Here is a 15,365-nt window from a genome sequence, read left to right on the forward strand (position 1 = left end):
TTGTTGTGTATGTCTGTTTTCCATGTCTGGTCTTTGTCCCTGGATTACATTCTTTTGATTACCGCTATAACCTTGGTTCCCTTAATTACTCTTTCAACACCTGCGTATCGAGTGTTCATATCACAACTCATACGTTATGCCAAAGCTTGCCGAAACTACGCAGACTTTTTGTATCTCACTAGAACTCTACCAAGTAGGCTTGTGGAACAGGGTTATGTTACTACAAGATTGAAGTCATCACTTCATACGTTTTATGGTCGTCATCATGGATCGTTACGGTGTATCCATCTGCGCCATGAAAACTGATTTGTTAAATGTGTCATAGCTTTCCTTTCCTCTTTCGTCTACCCCGGACTTGACTTTTTATGAGCAACTCAGCGTGTGTTTCTAGAAAATTAGAGGACGCTTACCCTACCGGTGCATCTGGTCCATGCTCCCAGATTTTAGTGGAGTCCGAGTTGCTCATTTGCTTTTGTTACTTCGTATGTATGGTTTTTGTTACTTTATGTACTTTTTTTTCCATGTCTGGTCTTTGTTCCTGGATTACATTCTTTTGATTACCGCTATAACCTTGGTTTCCTTGATTACTCTTTATAAAGTTACTGAAGGCCATAGAAAAAGGAAATGAAGTCTACAGTCTAATAGAAATTAAACTTGTCGTCACAGATTTGGATGAGAACAAGATATGCATAGCTGTATAGTTATTTAATTAAAGAAACTTATCACAAGACACAAAAACAATTCTGAGAACCCCCTTTTACACAAAACTGTAAATAGTATTTCATTGATACAAAATTTATGGGGATAAGAGCCTTTCTGTTTTATTTATGAACTTGAACAGACTTCGAAACTTTAAAAAAAAAGTGTAATGGTTTTTTTATATTTTTTTCTTAAGTCAAGAAAATGTTCAACGGCACCTAGAAAGTTATTTCAGTAGAGCATTAAGACATGTAAAACCAGCTAAAGGTGGTCATTCTGAAATCAACAATCTCTGTATTCTTGTTATACGGTGCATAGAGGTACGTGCATTAAACAGTGCCTTTGAAGAAAATGATTATATTTATTATTATAAAGGTAGAATGATTTAAAACGGGTAATAACAACATGTATGATCTTGAAGAAATTGAATTTATGAAATGAAAAAAAAAAGATTTACAACTGATTTTAAGTATTTGGTGCATTATAAGTCTAATGGTGAAAAGTGTCAAGTTTGTCCATCCTTTCTCCCCTTAGGATAGCTTTTATCATCAATACCCAGAGGAAAACGCAGAAATGCTGCCTAAATTTACAACTATGCTAGAGGAATCATGTAATTATATATGTTTAGACAATGATCAACTACTGATTAATATGCACCATATTGCACAAACACGGTTTACTCTAAGTGTTACCGGAAGACTCATGCACAAAGTATACGGAGACAAGTCTTTGAGGACCGATAAAGAACTTAAAAAATTGTTTGAGGCAGCTGGACAGTTGTGTGAAAACTGTGGTTCAAAATGGCCAATGTAAGTGACTCATTCTAATGGGAATACTAAAAGATTTTTAACAAATAATAACAAAAAATGTCATTGTACGCATCAAACTCAATTCTAATCTTTTCTTTAATATTCAGGGTTTCTACAATTTGGGACATGATGAAATACAGCTATATTAATGAACATTCATTTGTACAAATACGTAAATTTATACTTGTTTCTAGACAGATGCAGTTTTTTTTGTTTTGTTTTGTTTTTGTTTTTTGTTTTTTTTTTGTTGAAATAATAATTTTAAAGTCACATCTATATGCGAACTTCTACTTGTGGGCCTACTTTTTTATATTTTTTTAAATATTTTTTTATATTTTTTATCAGCTTCAATTCAAAGTAATGCTAAGAAAATTGATATATGCTTTTGCATCATGGCTTGGACAGTGTCTTCCATTTCAAGGTTTGAATTGGTTCGGTGTGGGTATTTTAAGCATGACGTTGCATGCAAAATATTGTAAAGAAGTTATTTTTTTTGCGCAAACTACCCTATCAAGATCATCTGTTTCATTTTCAGTCGATATTTGGTCAAATATGTATGTAGAAACTATGGAAAAGACTGTTATCAGGCTATTTTAAATAATTGTGAGGAAACAATGAAGCGATGGATAAGTCCTCCTGAACTCCAGAGAAAAGAGGTAAAGCAATGGCATTAAATTCGTATATGAACCCGAATATTGATTTGTGTAAAATATAATCATGAATAATTATATTTAATTCACCAACTGTCGTTTTATATTTTACAATAATACGAATGCTATTATACACTTTTCAAATACTCCCTGTACACAAGCTATATTTGCAATATCTATTAACCTTATACCTAATTTATTTCATTTTCCATGGATCAAATACAAAGTCATATATACAATGTCAAGTTTTGAAAAAAAGCGAACTAATTTCAAATTTCTTAATGTCCATATTTGCTTTGAAATGGCGAAATTAAGTTTACTTAATTATCGAAAAAGAAAGCTCTTGTTCAGGTAGTCTAAGCCATATTATGTATGCAGGTCGAAAGGATAAATGATATGTTTTTGACCTGTGGAGAAGGATACAACGAGATGAGGGAATTATTTGTTAAAGCAGCTTTAAGTGAAGACGTTGAAAAGCTATGTGAGCTATTACAGGTAAAAATAGATATCAATTATCAATTACAATAGACTTTAAAATGTTCAACTCCTTGTTAGAGTTATTGCCCTTGAAAGGCAAACATTTAACCAGGTGAGCGAATCAGGCTTCTGGGAGCCTGTTGTTATAGGTTTTTTTTTTTCTGTTTTCGTACTCTTACTGAAAAACGCTTTCAGCGCATCCCACCCAACTGAATGATTTTTGCGTGTTAACTCAATGTTTGATATATCAGTCGACGGACGTATCATCCGCTAAATTTATAAACATTGCGCAGCTATATTATTATTTTTAAGTTATATGCATGGAGCTGCGCTTGTTTTTGTCTGGTCGGTTAGGTTTCAAACTAATGACAACTCGTATTTATTTTATGATTGTATGTACTTTAACTTCCTATCGGTTGAATTTTAATTTGAACTGGAGTAGTGTGCAATTTGTTATGAAGAAATTACGTTAAGTATATCTAAATTAATGCCATTGTTGCTACTTATCAGTTTTTTTTAGGTATTTTGTGCATTCGCTTTAATGTGAATGCATGATAAGTTTTTACTGTGGTATAATTATTGATTTATAAAATGTTTCCTTATCTAGGGAGGCGGGAGTCGATGGAAACAAGACGTACTTTTTAATCTGGTTGTGTATAGAGAATTCAACATGGAAAATATTTTCGATGGAGATCATCGTAAATTCCCCGACCGGGTGTGTATTTTTGGACGTGTTCTAGATATTTAATCATTAGCCATCACCATTATTTTCGTCATTTTAGTTCATTGTTTTAATTTAATTAAATAGTCAATCTTAATCAGAAAAGGCATATTTCGTCCTACGGTCTGTCCATCCAGGGTTGCATAATGAAATTTTGGAACTGAGTAGACATTTTGCATACGTAACGAACTTAGTTAAAACATAGTTATAATACAATTACAATAATTATACAATAAATACAATAATTACATGGCAAGGATTCGAAAACAAGCAAAGCTTATACAAAGTCCATCTCCTTCAAACAATGAGGTATTGATTTTATGTAGGACTTTGGCACTTTCACAGGTGTTTTGAAAAATATGCTTTTAATATAATATGATATATGGAAAAGAGTAATCAAAGGAACCAAGATTCTAGCGGAAATCAAAAGAATGTAATCCAGGGCCAAAGACTAGACATGGAAAACAGACAAACACAAAAAAGAACATAAAGTAACTAAAATAATACATATAAAGTAACAAAAGTAAATCAGCAACTCGGACTCAGCTAAAAAAAGAAAAAGAAGATTAAAATGCATTATAAGTACAATGGTTGTATTTAGGTGTTCATAAATCTATTCCTGCCTAGTATTTACTTTTGCACATTTGTAAAAAGCTGTATGTTTTGGTCTAAAGTTAAGGTATCTGACCCATGAAACAAGATTTTGGATGTTAATGGAATTACAAGATCAAGGGAAAATAGATTCGTTTCTCAAATGGCTGCGTATTTATCACAGGGAAGTAGATAATGTGCTGTTGTTTCCAAATAACCAAAATTATCATTAAATAACACCTTTGTAATCTACTCTCTGGTGCTAGTAGAATTCATTAAAGATGAACTATTCATTGTCATTTTGAGGGTTCCATCGTTAGTCTTGTGTTCCTTTACTCCCAGTGAATCTTTATTCAATTTGTTTCTAGACAAGAACATTTCTGCAAGGAACACTATCAAAACGTTCTGAATTCATGGACAGAGTAAGTATTCTTAAATTAGGTCTTTGTTATTTTCAATGATTCAGTAAAAAATATTCTACAATCCTCAGTAGCGGAATGAGTTACGTGGACCTTTAGCATAAAGAACAAATCTTGACGATCAGTAATACAGTAATTCGAATGTATTTTAAGCTGTTAAGCTGTAAGGGAGCCATTGATGTTTTATTGAATTTTGATTACTTGGCATGAATGTAACTAAAACGATTTAGATTGATACGAAGAAGTGTTGGTGAAAGAATTATCATGAAATCAATAAAATGTTTTTTTTTTTTAAAGTTGAAATCTGATCTGATATGATTTATTTAGAATAAGTGTAAGTGAGTTCTTGTTGAATGTTACAGTAGCATCAAGTAACATGTATTTAATTATGATCACAATAAAATAGTTCAATATCAAAACATTTTAGATGGCAAGTTTAATAAGTAAAAATCTTTTCAGATTTTCTCTTTTAAGTTGCAATATAACACCATCAATATCAAAAGATCGCAAAAACATTTTGTAATCATAAGAGCTCTATATTCTAGTCTTTAAGACAGAAGTTCTCAACAAAGTGACCAAAAAACACCTGTTAATTTTTATAAAAATACAGGGGTAACCTGTTGTCTAAAACTATATAACCATATTTTTACTTAAATGGTGCTATTCGTGCCTCTTATTTTGCCTATCTATCTGAATTACTTTTGGAGATTTATTAAAAAAAACCATGTCGACTCTTCAATCATCAAATAAGATGAGGACATCATCCCTCCGTTACCACATGATTGAATTCTATGAAAGTTAAGGTTACATACAATTCCAGAACATGATGCCCTTGCGTACCTACTATTTTGAATTTCCATTTGAAAGACTGAACTAGTTTTGTTTTTGCAAATATGGAATTTGAAAATATGTCATTCGTCGACCACATGAGGACAATTCCACTCCGAAACTTCTCCGAAAACGCTAATTGAAATTATTCTATGACACTTCCAGTTCTTAATCACAAAATATTTGTATGCACTATTTATTTTGCATATGAATATGAATGATTTTTAGCGTGCTTCCTGATACAACATACGGACATTTTTTGTCCCAGGAAATACCTTTTTTTTCATCCGATGTTTCTCTGAAAATGCAGAATGTAATTATTTAAAGTCATTTACTTTCTGTATCATGTGATGCTTTTGTGCATCTCTTATCTTAATTTGTATTAGCTCACCTTGGACAAAAGGTCCTAGTGTGCTTATGCCATAACTTTGTGTCCGTTCTCCGCAAACTTTTCACATTTTCCTCAACTACATGAAACTCAGGACAAGTTTAAAACAAACTTGCAAGCATTATTTATGCATGAATATCTTTATATAAACGGTTTACTTTTAATTCCATTTGATCAATATATATCTAGGTTTCGGATTGGACAATTTCCTATGATCATCTCTTCTGAAACCATAGATGCCAATATTTTGAAACTTGATAGGGAAATGACATCAATATCAAACGATCTATTTTTTGTGTTGCTCCGGCGGCTCAGTGGATCTGTGGTCAGTCTGATGTGTCGTAGAAACCTTACGGAGAAACACATTTGGCCAATATATCTGGTTTTACTAAGCCGTCAGTGGTGTCCAAACGTAACAGAAAGAAACAACTTATACACATGATAAACTTTGGTTTCGCTTGATTGAACAAGATGGCTGTCAGATGTTATTTTGGCTGGTGATTAGTCAATTGTCAAATATCAACTATTTTGAAACCAAAAAGCTTTTTTTTTTGGAAACTTCATAGGGTTAATAACCTTAATAACCTCTACAATTGATCCTCTTTCTATGTAGCTCATGTAGCCCATTGAGTACTTTCAATTTCTAAAAGGTTATAATTGAAACAATATGGGAAATTAAATCTTGGGCTGTATATATGTGCATTTACATGGCTCAGGTGGTTCAGTGGATAGTACGAATAATTTAAGAACAGGGAACTCTCTCAACCTTTGTTTTAATGATCAAATTAAATGACTATATAATTCAAAATTCATCAAGTGAGCTATTCATACTCTTTAGAGCCTGAAGACGTTGACTTTTGTTTCTTCATGATTCATATTTGTAATTATGTTCATAGGCTAGCATAAGTATCGATAAGTAGTTTCTGGTTTTTAAAGTGAACAAAATAATGTTACAAATGTCGATAGGTTTGTGAACGAACATCAGCAATTACAATGTCATTAATAGACGACATTTAAATCAAAGCATTGCACTCTTCATTACAAGCAGTAAAGGAAACTTTAACCAGTGAAATTTCCAAAGGAGAAATATAATTGTGAATATTCATGTTCACAGGTGATCACTATTAAAACATGTCATTTTAGGAATTGATCGGAAATCTGCTGAAAAACAGAACTTGGAAATATGATTTAGAAAGGAATGTACATAAAGGAATGAATCTTGGTCAGCAAGGATTGTCTTGTCTTTTGACACACTGTCTGATTCTGTTCAAGCTGATTCCTGGACAGAAAACACTTTTGTCTCCATTTTTGAACTTTGCTCTTAGGCCAGACCGTATGATTGTAAGAACATTTAACTTTATTTGGTGATTTGTTGCTATAAACATGATTTTGTACTAAGTACTAAAACATTGAAAGGAGCAGTAATAATTTTAAAAATGACATATTGCATTCATGCAAAAAATGTATATCAATTAAAATTCTATTTGTGTAGGAAATTCACAAACAATATTTAGCAACATCTACTGGAAAATACTAAATTGAAAGTTAAAATGAAATATGTCTAGCAATAACATATTTATCATATGTTTTGAATAGAGCGTGATTTATATAAAATTACCTTTACCTATTATGATGCTTATTATTATTTCAGCAATCATATTTTCCAACAATGCCTCAGGTAGACATTGATCTTATTAAAGAAGCACTTAATGCTGCAAAGGGATACGAAAAACTAGTGTTTTATAGTAAGTAAACTTCTAAAAACTTCTAACCCTTGCACATGACAGGCATGTTTTTGTCTTCTGAGTCCGTGTTAACTACCCATTTACGAATAAACGATTTTAATTTTAATTTTAATTGGTTCATGAAGGAAGCGCCTATTGCTTAAGACCTTGGGTAATGTGGTCTTTTGGCTGTTTAGTCCATGGACAACGATTCTTTATATCTCCTACTTGTAAAGTGTGGGGTATATTTTGACAGTGGTGTCTCTGTCCCCTCCGTAAGGCAGAGAGATACATTCACAACAGAATCTAATAAAACTTTTACATAATCTTTATTTCACAATCCTATCATGCATCCCTTTTTGTAGATTTTGATAAAAAAAAAATCGATGTCTGTCGAAAGAGGCAATTTGTCATTTGGAGGAGTCAAAATATCAATACAATGAGCATTGTTCACATTTTTTTCTAGTTTATACCTGCAAACTTTTAACCAATATAATTGCCAAATGATATGCCAAATTCTTTAATGGAACGACATCAAGGGTCCCGTCGACACACTCCTTCATGACTAGCTTTAAATGTGGCACTTGAAATGTAAGATGTATCATTATTTGTACATAAGTGTCTGGTAATATTAAGTGGTGAGTTGTATCGCTTAGTTGAGCAAATTAAACCAGTCACGGAAAATAATCCAAAAACACTTTCACCGACTTTTATAAACTATGGTGAATTGTTCATATCAATTGACGTAAGCTCGCTTTCGATTTTTATAAATTTCAGATTTTTCATTTTCGTGTTTTGATTTTATATACTTAAAAAGGGGGTGATTTTCAAGTTTTCGCATAATAACGGAATAAAAATTCAGTTCATATCTATTGAAGTTTTACTCTTTAAAAAGGCGAAAACGGCGGCCAAGGAAATTTTATTTGTTGAAAAATCGTTGAAAAAGGACCATTAGTTATGATGATCGACTGATAAATATAAGACGTACTTGGTAACCTTGTCAGAAAAGTGTGTTTTGAACAAGATAGAAATGTATGGGTAAAAAATCAAGACAACAAACTTGAGGTAGACTTGGTAGTGCCAAATTTTTTATGCATTTTTTATTCACCCTTTTGTTTTGGTGGGGGAGGATATTGAACAGGGCTCACAGTATTTTTAGTTCATCAAAATCAATTCATTAAAAGCATAAGGACAAGTTAAAACGACACCGTACGTATCATGCGCTTAAAGCACAGCTCTTTATTTTTAACGTTTTGGTGATGGTACAAGCGACGATGAAATAATGACAGATCAGAAGGTTGCATGTCTTAAATATTCATCTCGCTATCGAGTAATGAGCGTTCAAGATTTTCTATATGACTCATCTGTAGCCTGCTTTACGTCGATATTTTTTTTTCTTTTCTGTTTATATGGCATTTCTATATAAGATAAATGAATTCAAATTACGAATGTTCACGTTGACAAATATTTAATTTCTCTATGTATAAGTTCTCTACTGAAAGAAAGACCATCTTTTAAATCTACTTTCAATAACCTCCGATAGTTCTTACTATTATTTTGATATTGTCTGTAAACTTCTTTTTTCTATCTTCAACTGAATGAGCAACTGACTGAGGTAGCTATTTCCGGAGCAACAAAAGTGAAAAAAAATACACTTAAGTCTGAGAATATTCTTAACATCCATGGTGACTCAATCAAAGTCTTTGAAATTGAAAACTCACAAAGGGTTTAGAATGTTCTCATACGTAAGTAATTTTTCAAGTTTTGTGGTGCATGGACCTGATGAAGCAAAAACGATGGCCTAATTTGATTAACACTGACGCCAGTAAAATAATGTTTCTATTGTAGAATGTCCAAACGGCCACCTGTACTTGATTGGAAATGTAAGTCTGATCATTATTTACTTCTCCAATAGTACCTTAACAGGGTATCGCCTTGGTCGATTGATAATAATAGTATGACGCATGTATATCATCATAAACCTGCTAAGTCATGAACGATATATAACATACTAATTCGGAAATTAATTTTATGCAGAATTTTAAATATCAACCTTTAATTGTTGTCATACTTAATTCAAAAATTTACACACACACCCAAAAAAATATGAATTCGATTAAAGACTATTGGAATTATGTTGGAGCAATACTATCCAGCTTGTAAACGAAGATTTTTTAGTATCGTTGACGTCTTTTCTTTGTCATGTCAGCTTTTGAACCGTAAAATAATGCCTGCTATTCGAAGTTCGGAATCGGGATATTTTCTATTGAGTAAAGATGTTTGTAAAATATCAGAAAGTTGTATATTTAAAAGTAAATTTTATTTAAATAAATTTTGTATAAAATGTTATTTCTTCAAAATGATAAATAACGTTAACTTTAAATTACGATAACATTTCATGAACACCTTAACGGAAATTGCTGATTGGATTTAATTAAATTATTTTAAAAGTATATTTACGCTCCAAATCACTTAACGAGAAAAGTTAACATTAATATTTCATTCTAAATAATTCCATATATGCTACATTCAAATATGACTTAATTTACAATATTTCATTGGGCAATTATCTTCTTCTATATCCGAAAATTAAGACGAAATATCACTACTCATGCTCTGCATGTCCAGTTTTTAATATGCAATGTAAACTCGTCCAATTAAAATAAGATATTACGTGATGATTCCTTTTACTCATTTGTGCTCCATTTATGACTTCCACACTTCTTTGAGTAAAAGGCAACTGTGTTGCGAACGTCATAAATCTTACTGACACAACAAATTCTTAATTGGCCTGGTTTGGCAATCTATGATTCATTGACAGTTTTACTGTTATTTAAGGGAATATCATAGATGTACATTGTATATATATATATAGAATAGATATGCATGTATAGAAAGAATGACAATGACAATTTTAAAGACACACAAACAGGATAAATGCACAAAGCACATGGGCAATTTTCCTGCTTTCGCGGTCACAGTACTCATGAATTAATTCAACAATTAGGTAATTTGATTACGTCACAAACGGAACATATATTTCGTAAATTGCTGGACCAAAGTATTCATGTCATAGCATCATTTATTTTTAGATATACGAATTGTTCTTTGAAACAAAAACACAGTTATCATTAACTAAGGAGAAAATTATAATGGGAAAAAGATAATAACCAAAGCACATAAAATATGTTAGTGTCAGGCTCGAACTAAAAACCTTCTCTTTAAAAATAAAACTTGTCAAGTCATTTAAGAGATAGACCTTGCATAATGAAAATGTTGTTAAAGACAGTAAAAGTCTACGATTCAAGTGATTTATTGTTTAACAATATATATGCACTTTCGCTTGAAAGAAAATAAATCACAAAACGCGAAAAACAATACATTGTAATTGTAAAACAATGCTTCTTTTGAAATTGCCGAATGAAAGAGCAAAAATGTTCAAAACGAATATTCAATTTGTTTTGTACTATTCCTTGAGTTAATTTTTTCTCAATTTATGAAGAAAAAGGGTTTTTTATAAATTCTAATGGAAATTTCAGATATTTAAGCAATTTTTGAGAATTGTCCTATTTGTGGTCAGAATCCTGTAGAAAATTCCCAAGGCCCTTCATCTTAACGTAGATGCTCATATTAGTTTAAATGCAACTTGTGCTTTCTTTTTGAAATATCTATAACTACGTCTGGATAATGCGATCCAGAAATCATTAAAAAGCGATCAGGGATAATTTTTTTTTAATTTTCCTAATATTATTTAGAATTTGACGTCATTTGAGCTATTCCTACACTAATTTAATCTATAGATGAAATGAATTATGGTGTACTAATGAAATAACATTAAGGTTAGTATATATCTTTTTATCAATTATGAGTTAAAGTTACTTTCTAAAAATAATAAATTATTGGAAAACGTGAAAATAACGTCAAGTAATAAAATCGAGCTATACTGTTCTGTTGAATTTTCATCCTAAAATCGAACATAAGATGCTGTTATAATGTCCCCTGTCCTCCTTTCAAGCTCACCTTTTTTCTTTTATCATTTGTCTTGAATGCTTCTTCTACGAGTTTCCATTGGTCTACTGAAAAGGTGATGTACTGACTTTTACAGAAAAAGTCAATAGGCTGATACATTTCGTATGTACAATGTTTGCTCTGTTCTATTGACAGGAAAGTGCATTGTAATTTAGTTCTATGTAGTGTCGTTTCATTTTGTTGAGGATCGAATATACCATATACCGTATACTTTCAAAGCAAATGTTCTTTATTGCATTATGATATAACATCTTTGCTATTGAATCAGAACGATTCCATCAACAAAAACAATGCGATACCATCAACGTTCTTTTTACACTGCAGTGTGGTAGACCCTATACCCTAGGTAGATGTGCAGAACCAGGATGTGGAATGCAGATTGGTGGAGAGTATCATCGACTGTTATCAAACAATGCCATAGACGACGGGTATTGTTTACGTATTGCACACTGAGTAACTCACCGAAAAATTTGTTACCTTTTTGGTATTTGAATCCAAAAGTAATCAAAACAACAGAGCGGAAACCAAACGATTATATTCCAAAGATAAAGACCAGACAAGGGAAAAAGACACACACAACAATGTCCATATAATAACCAAACAAAAACGTACAAAGAAACAAAAGTAAATAAGCAACGCGGACTCCACTAAAATCTGGGAACATTGTCCAGGTAGGTATGCCGGTAGGGTAGGCGTTCTTTTTTTATTACGAGTTCAAGATGACGACCATAAAACTTCTGTAGCGATGAATTCATCTTGTATCAACATTACCAGAACATAATTGTAAGAAGTCTACCACGGCACAAATAGTCCGGGTTATTTTGGTAATTTAAGACATACAGTATGAGTTGTAATATCAAATCTCCATACACAGGTGTGAAAAGTGATGTTACAACATATGAAATGAATGTTGACGAAACCGAATGAAAAGTCATCGCGTCTGTCTATAGTTTGGTCATTAATTTTCCCTTTCCATCGATCTCTGAGTGTAGGTCAGAATATGAGGCTGACTTCATAGTGTCTGTTGTGTCCTTAAACTCAAGATATTTAAAATCCCAGAAACTGTTTTTTTAACATAATACGTCAACTATACAGAGAAAAATGAGATCAAAAGATCTGGCTATATGATGTTAATTCTTTTGACTCAGATCAGCTGTAAAGGCAATTTTATAGAAGGTAAGAATAAGGTCAGTGAGTAACGGAGCACATTTTGTTCTCATTGGAATACCGATCGTCTTTTTAAAAACACGTTCACAACACTGGACATAAATGTCGATAAAAGAATTCTAGCATTTTTGACATCATATTCATCTGTATACTTAGATGAAGATTTCGAATAGTTTGTTTACAAAGTGTGGAGACTTTTAACCAAGTAGTGTGTGTTTCTTCTTTTTGGGGTAAGAATGACGTATAATACTTTTTCGAAATTGGAAGAATCCAAATTGAATTGATAAATCTCCGGGAGTAACAAGTGTCCAATTGAATATAAGAAGTTCAAATACTATTTGTTCTTTTTATTTCTGATAAATTCAAAAAAAAAAAAAAAGAAACAAGAACTAAAACAAAATAAATCTCTGTAATATGAATTTACTTTCAATATTCGGGGATATGTTATATCAAGACTGAGGGTTAATACTAGAAACTGGTTAGTTTCATTAACGTCTTAACAAATTGAATATTGTGTCTCCTCGTTAAAAAAAAACATGAATCTCCCCATCAGTCGAACTCTCCCTGCGAGTATTGGATGCAATACATTAATGCCTACAGTATTCCGCTTGTAACACCCATGTGAAAATAAGAGCATCGTTACTGTCTTCTGTTTTTTCTACTAGAAATGAGTTATTTATACGTGCAAGGTATTTTCAGAAGAAAATAACATTTACCTCTATTTTGCATTCATATAATCTACTGCTTCTTGTTGATGTTTGTTGTGATGTTTGAGTCAATCATTTACATTCATTGTCTTTTCTTTAAGTTTCCGTAGGTTCTTTGTAAGATTGTTATTTGTTATGGGTTACATGTATATAGTTTTATGTATGCATGTTTCTTATACTAAATCTTGACATTCTAATTGTAGAATTAAAAGGAAAATCCTTTCTGATTTAAATGGCACTGTTTTCCTATGTTTCGACAGGAAGGATGCGACAGAAACTGGTCATATTCTTGGGACGGCTATAGCTAGAAACAATGTGTCTTGTCCAGAAAGATCGCTTTCAAAAGCAAGCTGTGCCGTTATGAGACTTCTTTTACATATTGCTATGTATGTTGGAGCCAATACCAACAGAACTGTAAGTATACATGCAATCTGAATATTAAATATTTATTTTATTTTCATGATTTTGCATTGAATATGATATATGATATATCTTTAATGTACATGTAGCAATACTGTCTTGTCAATTGTGTGATATTTGTCCCATGTGTCATGTTAATAAGCTAACATGGACCAATTCTTTTCCGTAAATTATTAAAACTGTCAAGTTTTGATTCATTCCAAAGACCATATAGTAGCAGTGTTTGAATAATATTTGCTGATTTAATTCAATTAAAGAGAAAGTTTAATAATGGGAACCAAAATTCCAGAAAAAAAGGATTTCAATTCACGGATAAAGAGTACACACGAAAGACATACACACATAACAAAGAACATGAAAAAAACTGAATAAATAACAGGTAGTAGGGTAAGAGTACTCTGCTTTTCTTGAAACACCCACCAAGTTGATAATAAAAAGCCATGTCCGGGGAAGACGAAAAGGAAAGGGAAAACTATGACATTGAACAAATCCGTTCTTGTGGTGCAGGTGAGTACACCATACATACCCACGAGTTCATGGTGACGACCATAAAACTTCTGTAGTGATTGCTTCAATTTTGTAGCAACATAATTATGTCACAGAAGCCTAATAGGGAAAGTCTTGTGAGTACAAAAAAGTCTGCGTAGTTATTACAAGTCTTGGCATAACAAATGAGTTGTTAAGGGATGTTGCCACAGATGAAAGGAAATTTGAAGATACGGAATTAAGTCATTGCATTCGTCGTATAGTTTTGTCAAAAGTTTTCCTTTTCTATCGATCTCTGAGTGTAGGTCAAGATATAAGGCTGACTTTACAGTGTCTGTAGTATTCTGTATTTCAAGTTATTTGGGGGTAGATGCGATGAATATAATTCCCGAAACTGGTACATCTAACGATGGGTCAGCGATAAGAGGAGCACAATTTCTTCCCATTGGATGGCCGACCGTTTGTTGAAAAACACGTCAAAGAAAATGATGTAATGATGGGTTCAATATTGTGTGAACCTTTATATTTTTGTGCTTAATCTTTTACTTTATGCTTGAAGGTTATGATAACAGACCAAAATACTTGTGCATGTTTTTTTACAACTTTATTCCGCCAATTGTTTTCGAAAAAGAAAAGTGTTTATATTACTGCATAAGTTTTGTAATAAAACTGAAAATATTTCCCCTAAACTCGAAAATGAGGTTGCCATGTAACATTTTTAGTGCTTAAGGTAGAATCTCTTTGGTCTGCGTAGATGTTTTTAATCGTTTTCAAGGGGCGATTTACAATTATAACAGTACTAGTGATTACTTTTGTTGAAGTTTTTGATAGCCCACAGACAAATAGAATTTCATTTGCCCACCTAATATGTTAGAAACAAATAATATTATCTTTATGTTCCTACAAAATTGAAGTCATCACTACAGAAGTTTTATGGTCGTCATCATGAACTCGTGGATCGTTATGGTGTATCCATCTGCACCATGAAAACTGATTTATTCAACGGGTCATAGTTTACCTTTCCTCGTTTGTCTACCCCGGACTCGGCGGGTGTTTCTAGAAAAGCAGAGGACGCTTACCCTACCGGTGCACCTGGTTCATGCTCCTAGTTTTTAGTGGAGTCCCAGTTGCTCATTTACTTTTGTTACTTTGTATGTATGATTTTAGTTACTTTATGTTCTTTGTTGTGTATGTCTGTTTTCCATGTCTGGTCTTTGTCCCTGGAATACATTCTTTTGATTACCGCTATA

General features: G+C 32.2%; 1 protein-coding gene across 1 annotated transcript in view; it reads left to right on the forward strand.

Annotated features, from left to right (window-relative positions):
- The window catches only part of LOC148615039 (E3 ubiquitin-protein ligase rnf213-alpha-like), a 124,648-nt gene that overhangs the window by 93,853 nt on the left and 15,430 nt on the right, over positions 1-15,365 (forward strand). The window contains exons 74-84 of the mRNA XM_088589642.1: positions 896-1,019; positions 1,234-1,508; positions 2,044-2,164; positions 2,537-2,653; positions 3,243-3,350; positions 4,316-4,369; positions 6,726-6,923; positions 7,234-7,327; positions 9,155-9,189; positions 11,660-11,763; positions 13,470-13,623. Of these exons, the coding sequence (XP_088445768.1) occupies positions 896-1,019; positions 1,234-1,508; positions 2,044-2,164; positions 2,537-2,653; positions 3,243-3,350; positions 4,316-4,369; positions 6,726-6,923; positions 7,234-7,327; positions 9,155-9,189; positions 11,660-11,763; positions 13,470-13,623 (1,384 nt within the window). The remainder of the gene's footprint in view (positions 1-895; positions 1,020-1,233; positions 1,509-2,043; positions 2,165-2,536; positions 2,654-3,242; positions 3,351-4,315; positions 4,370-6,725; positions 6,924-7,233; positions 7,328-9,154; positions 9,190-11,659; positions 11,764-13,469; positions 13,624-15,365) is intronic.

This window comes from Perna viridis, chromosome 6, assembly GCF_037379345.1.
Source record: "Perna viridis isolate PV_CMFRI_1.1 ecotype Kerala chromosome 6, ASM3737934v1, whole genome shotgun sequence".
In the NCBI taxonomy this organism is placed as follows: Eukaryota; Metazoa; Mollusca; class Bivalvia; order Mytilida; family Mytilidae; genus Perna; species Perna viridis.